The sequence below is a fragment of the Polypterus senegalus genome, chromosome 3, assembly GCF_016835505.1.
Source record: "Polypterus senegalus isolate Bchr_013 chromosome 3, ASM1683550v1, whole genome shotgun sequence".
NCBI lineage: Eukaryota > Metazoa > Chordata > Cladistia > Polypteriformes > Polypteridae > Polypterus > Polypterus senegalus.
The window spans coordinates 76,183,096-76,189,937 of NC_053156.1; the positions used below are offsets into that span (position 1 = coordinate 76,183,096).

General features: G+C 33.3%; 1 protein-coding gene across 1 annotated transcript; it reads left to right on the forward strand.

Moving 5' to 3' along the window:
* The first annotated feature begins 5,582 nt into the window (after positions 1-5,582).
* On the forward strand, positions 5,583-6,617 carry LOC120526564 (trace amine-associated receptor 13c-like). Its single transcript, XM_039749728.1, has one exon. The coding sequence runs from the start codon at positions 5,583-5,585 to the stop codon at positions 6,615-6,617; it is 1,035 nt and encodes a 344-aa protein (XP_039605662.1).
* The last annotated feature ends 225 nt before the right edge of the window (positions 6,618-6,842 follow it).

Consider the following 6,842-nt stretch of genomic DNA (forward strand, 5'->3'; position numbering starts at 1 on the left):
TCAGTTTTAATAGTTCATATTGTGGTTGAGGAATGATTTTAGGTTGTTATTAGCTTCACTGAAGAAATCACATCTGTAAGCTGTAATTTATAGAAGTTGATGTTAGAACCTCCCACCAATATTCATGAGTTTAACTGACATGGCAGTGCATTGCAAGATGTCATTTTTTTTCTTTTAATCAGGAGAAATATGAAGGAATCAAAGAATAAAGTATAGAAAATTAATGTGATGGGATTTTTTCACATTTTGAAATATATGCCAATGATAATTGCCAGTAATAATTTGCCAACAAAAACCTAAATCTTCAGGTAACATATTAATGTTATTTTTAAATAAAAAAATCACAATATTCACACCAGAGTGATACTGTTTTTAAAATCTCAGGGCTTGACTTTGATTTCCAGGCCTGTCACTGAATGGGTTTACTTATTCATTTCAAATCTATCTGAGTTTTCTTTATATACTCATATCCATATCCAAAAAGTGTGCAGGAATTGACAATTTTGAAATGACTCACTATGAGCTATATGATTGTCTGAGAATCCTTTCACTGTTGGATTCTGTCTTTCTAAGAGAAATAATTAGACTAGCCAAAATTTCCCCATTAATAAAGTGGTAATAAAGCATTTTCATGAAAGTGATGAACAAATGGAACTATATTGATTTATTTTATTCAGTATTATGGATTTCCAATAGTATAATATAGTGTGTATATCATAGTGGGTTTTAAGTCTATCAGACAGAAATACAAAATAAAAGGGCAAGTGGCTACTCGATGCTGATAAATGAATGAATAAACGAATGGATGACTGGGACAAGTGCACCAATCTGTCTCTTTCAGGAAGGCCCATGCTGTCCATGGGCCACTGCACATTGAGGGCTCTGTGGGGGAACTGGTCAAGTACCACCACCTTCACAACACAAGATGGTACACCAGCATCTACACTTCCTTTCAGCGACCTTAAGAAGGCAAGCCTACCTCACACCATTCTCATCACATTCTACAGGGCCACCATCATGAGTGCTCTAAGCAGCTGCATCACTGTCTGGTTTGGGAATTACATTATCTCTGACCATAACGTCCTGCAAGGGATTGTGTAAACAGCAGAAAGGATCATTGGGACCTCTCTGTTCTCCATTAAAGACATGTTTATAAAGAGTTGCATCTGCAAAGACCACAACATTCTGAAGGACCACTCCCACCTCACTTATGGTCTCTTTGTCTCACTTCCATCTGTCAGAAGGTACTGTAGCATCTGAACCAGTTCTGCCAGGTTCCAAAACAGCTGCTACCCTTTGGCATGCCGTACTCTGAAATCTGTGCTGCCCCCTGCCCTCAGATCTGAACGCAGTAGTATCTAATAGTTCTTTAACTATCTTTCCCTTGTTCTAAGTTTATGTGTTTGTCGCACCGCGGTCCTGGGGAATATTATTTTGTTCCACTTTATGCTCCAATAGTATGTATGGATGGTATGACAATAAAATCACTTGACTTGACTGAATGAATGAATGATTACTGTGTACTGCCCTGCATATTATGCTCATCTTCCATTTAGGAGCAGGAATGTGAAGCAAGTCCCTTGCAGATGAACAGGAAAAGCCTCCCTTGCTAATGTCATATGATTCCCTTTTTCATACTGAGTATTTACATAAATAATGTCTTTGTGTCCCAAGATATTTGGTGTGGACTGAAATATAAACAACTCAGCAATACCCAAAAATTGCACCCACCAAAAACAAATTATACCCATTTAATAAAATTACTGCATCCTAATCTTATCTGCTATAATAATAATAAGTTTTTGTGGTTTTTGACCAGCCATCAGTTTAAGTTTATGAAAATGTGTTTATTATTGGATAATAGGTCCATTTTAATTCCAAATAAGCAAAAGCAGATACATACTGTATGACATTTTCCTTGATTTTTATTTACTTGCTTTGCTTTATTTTCCTCATTTGTTTTTCTGTTGCCCTCATTATTTTTTCCATTCTTAATCCTGGGAGACATCTAGTGGCGCCTGAGAAATGTCACATATGGCTTTAGAATAAGCAATTGATTTCTGCCTGCCATTAAAGCAGTAAACAATCTGTAAGTTATTTATTTTTGATACCCCTAGTTAATTCATAAAAAACTTTCAGAGCGTGTTATTTCACATAACAGTTTAAATTTGTTTGTCATGTTAAGGCATTGCGCTTCTTTGATAAAGTATATATTATCATATGTATAATCTGGTGAAACACTTAACAGAGGAATTTTTGACCATCATCTTAATCACAATATCAAAGAAGAGTACATTCCATCCATCCATCCATTATCCAACCCGCCATATCCTAACTACAGGGTCACGGGGGTCTGCTGGAGCCAATCCCAGCCAACACAGGTCGCAAGGCAGGAAACAAACCTGCCAGCCCACCGCAGAAGAGTACATTAAAATAGCTAATTGATTTAATGGTTTATTTGTGTGTCTGGTTAAATATAATTTTGCTTGCTCATTTCAGTGTTATGAACAGAAATATATAAATCTCACTCCTTTTTTTAATTGTCAACAGTAATGGGTCTAGGTATTGTTTAAAAAAAATCTGTGGTGCTAAGAAATCAATACCAGTAAAAATAAATATGATTTCTACTAATTTCCAAGACTACATATTTAAAAGTCCAACTTACCGTTATTTCACTCTCTTAAAAATGGGCTAATATTAAATTTGCTGGACATTTTATAGCATTTTTGTTTATGCTTAGAGCAGTAATATTTTTAGTGGAGTTATTTTACACATTAAGGGCAATTTGTCATCCCTCATTTTTCAATGCTATCTTTGCTACCCCTAGAATTTTTTGTGTGAGTACCAATTCACACTTCAAATCTATATTTTTATTAAATAGCATCCTTATTCAGGCAAATTCTATATAAGATGGTGTTGTGCATTGTGATTTAAAGTAAATGAAAAAAAACAATACAAATCCTTATTTGTGGCACTGTGTTCTCTTTTTGATTCTTTTTATTAGAAAATACACTGAATTGTTTCTTGGTGTGCTGTCTGATAAGATATCTAAATACGCATGATGTCATTGGCATCTTATAATTTTTAACTGATTTTCACTTTAAAAATATATACAGTAAACCATAAACATTAAAGACGATCATTGCACACCTGCATAGAACAAAGATAAAAAATCTAATTTGGCAGTAAATAATCAAATAAAATGATGAAGAACATGTGGAGAACTGATTGTGATTCCAAGGCTATGCTGATTCTTTCCTTTGGTGATTTAGGGTTTATGGCCTTGTCTTTATATAGGTTACTCTTCATTATTTCCATTCCAGATCATATCAATACTGCTATTTGTATGGTTCTAAATGTTTATGGCTGCCTCATTTTTCTTTCAAATCCAACATGAAGACACCATAGCTTTCTCTCCTACCATTACAAAGGATAATTTTGGAAGACTAAAGCAGCAGCAGGCTCACAGTTCCTCCATTTCATTGGTGTTATTGGTCAGCCTTCCATTCCTTTATCTTTTAGTATAAAGGTTAAAACTAGACAAGCAACAGCTGGCCAAAGTAATGTTATAGATAGTAATTGTTGGCTTACAGAGATGGAGTTCTAGTCAAGGAATAATCGGGTGATTGTGTCATAACTGATCCTTTTATTCAGTGGTTATTATTATTATTTTGAAAATATACATTGTAATTGATTTTCTGAACTGTTTTTAAACGATGCTTGTCATATAAAGGTCTGGCATTATTATGTAATGTTCATGGTCATTTTAATAACTAATGTAATCATTAACTATATGCAGATTTGTTTAAATTATTATTAAAATAATTATTATGACTGGTTCCCTTTCTTTATGTTTGCCTGTATATTTTGTTTAAAGAATGCTTTCTTACTCATTTTTCTATTTACTATATTTACTATTTTATATGTATATATATATATATTTTTATAGCATCTCATTTTCTAAGAGTAAATTATGTTTCACTGGATATGTGCAATGACAATAAAGACCATAACAATAACAATAAATGAGTATTGTTGTGTATTTACAGTATTACAATATATATTTCTATTGCTGCACATATATACCTTGACAAATGCTGGGGAGCTGTCAAAAGGCAGGGCTTGTCAGCACTTCTTATGTGATTTTGGTCTGTATAAAAATAAATTGTATTGTGTTGTATTGTATTTGCATTAGATAGATAGATAGATAGATAGATAGATAGATAGATAGATAGATAGATAGATAGATAGATAGATAGATAGATAGATACTTTATTAATCCCAAGGGAAATTCACATAATCCAGCATTCAGCATTCAGTAATTCAGTATAGTAATGTGATAAGATTATTCTTCAAAGTATGATGAACATCAATTTTGTAGACATATGATTTCTATATTAATAAATTAAAAGAAAAATTGTTTTTCTATGTGGTTAGGTAGGACATTCTGCTTTAGTAACAATATATCATATTGTAAGTATACTTCATTAAATAAAATATGATTACTAAGATCTGCGGTGGGCAGGCTCCCTGTCTTGCGCCCTGTGTTGGCTGGGATTGGCTCCAGCAGACCCCCATGACCCTGTAGTTAGGTTATAGCGGGTTGGATAATGGATGAATGATTACTAAGAGTGGCTTTAAGAAAATGTTTTGACTGTATCACAGTCACAGCGCAAAGTCTATCTGGTTCTTCATTATTTAGCCAACATGTTTGTTTATTATTAAATGATACAAAAATACCGATGCCAGAAGATATCTGAAAATTATTACCTATCAGATGTTTTCCTGCAAGACAGTGAAGTATCCATTCATGAATAAGCTTTTTTTCTCTGTAAGATAATATTCCATGCCCCAAGTCTAAAAATGTATATAAATGTATATGAAATGAAAGAGATACCTTAAGTAAAGAAAAACAAAAATAAAATTTCTACCACACAATTGTTGGTTGTTGGAACAAACATTTGATTGTTGCTAGTCAATACTTAGGATAAATAAAATAAACAAACATGATAATAAAATGGAATATATTTACAAACACAAAGCTCCTCCAAACAAACACAATATTAGATTGTGGCTGCCGGATATGGCAACAGATTTGAGAAACACTGAAAATGGAAATATGCAGTTATGAATGTAACAGACGGGACTAAAACATTGATGAAATGATTGTATTAAATTGTATTTAATTTCATAGAATGGTAATATTTTTTTTTACCAGTAATACAACTTCCTGCCAGTACTATTTATTTCTGATGAAGTGAGTAAATCAAGAAAATACATAATGTATGTGTGAATGCAAATACTAAAATTAAATTTTAGATTATAAAATATTACAATATCATTATTGTTTTCCTTAAAGGAAGATCACAATTTCAGATAAAAAAACAGACACAGCTTATAGCTGAAAATCCCTAGAGAGGAAGATAGATGCACCAGGTAGTATGTATTTGTAGGAGGGTCTCATCATTCCTGGCTACAAATATCTATTTAACTGCCTGTTTACATTCCAGAAGTTTTCCGAATTGCCTCCTGACAAGTACTGAGAGAATCTTCACAGTTTTTTTTTTCCTGATTAAAGCTTAATGGAGCTTACAGAAGTGCAAGAACTACAACAAGTACAATACTGTTTTCATTACGGCAATATTTCTTGCCTTAAAGAGGTCAGACCAGTGGCTGTATACATTATTCTTTACATCTTTGCAGCAGCTTCAGTGATGCTTACAATTTTCGGAAACCTTGTGGTAATAATTTCTATCTCTCATTTTAAACAGCTTCACACACCGACAAACCTGCTTGTGCTGTCCCTGGCCGTGGCCGATTTCCTAGTAGGTCTAATGGTCATGCCTTTTACTATTATTCAGTCTATTGAAACCTGCTGGTATTTTGGGGATATATTTTGCTACCTTCATTCTGTATTTTATCTTGTGCTAACCTCAGCTTCAATCAGCAGTCTTGTTTTCATAGCTATTGATCGATATTTTGCAGTATGTTATCCATTTTTGTACACTGCTAAAATAACAATTCCTGTTACATGGGGTGTTATTGGACTTAGTTGGTTTTTATCAGTATTTTACACTTGGGCCATATTGTATTTTAGGGGAAATGCTGATGGTGTCACAGAACTAAAAGCTTGCATTGGAGACTGTGTTTTCGTGTTTAATTCAAAGTGGGGTGTTGTAGACACCTTTATGACATTACTTATTCCCTTTTTTTTGATGTTGGTATTTTATACAAATGTGTTCATTGTGGCAAGACGACATGCAAGAGTGATTAGTTCCATGACTCAACAGATAGCATCCGCAGAAGTAAACAAGGAAAATGTATCAAAAAAATCTGAACGGAAAGCAGCAAAAACACTAGGAATAGTAATTTCAGTCTTTTTTCTTTGTTGGGTACCTTACTACATTTTCACTCTTATTGTTCCCTATACAAATGTACTCAATCCTTCACTTGTGATTCATGCTCTGTGCTGGGTAGGATATTTTAATTCAAGCTTAAATCCCATTATCTATGCATTCTTTTATCCTTGGTTTCAGAAGTCTTTGAAACTCATAGTAACATTTCGGATCTGTAGCCCATCATCATCGTTAATTAATCTGACAACAGAAAACCATTAACTGGCGTGTTATTATAAGATTGTTTTGTTTTAACTTCATATTCAGGTTTACAATTATTAAAATTGTTAAGTGAGAATATTTTTTCACACAGTCTAAACAGTCTTACTGAATTTTCTGTGTCTTACACATTCAGTTGGTGTTTCAATCAAGAATGATGGTTTACAGAATCATGTTAGTGTCAAAAGCCAACTCATACAATAATATGTGTTCTTAGTTTTCTCCAAT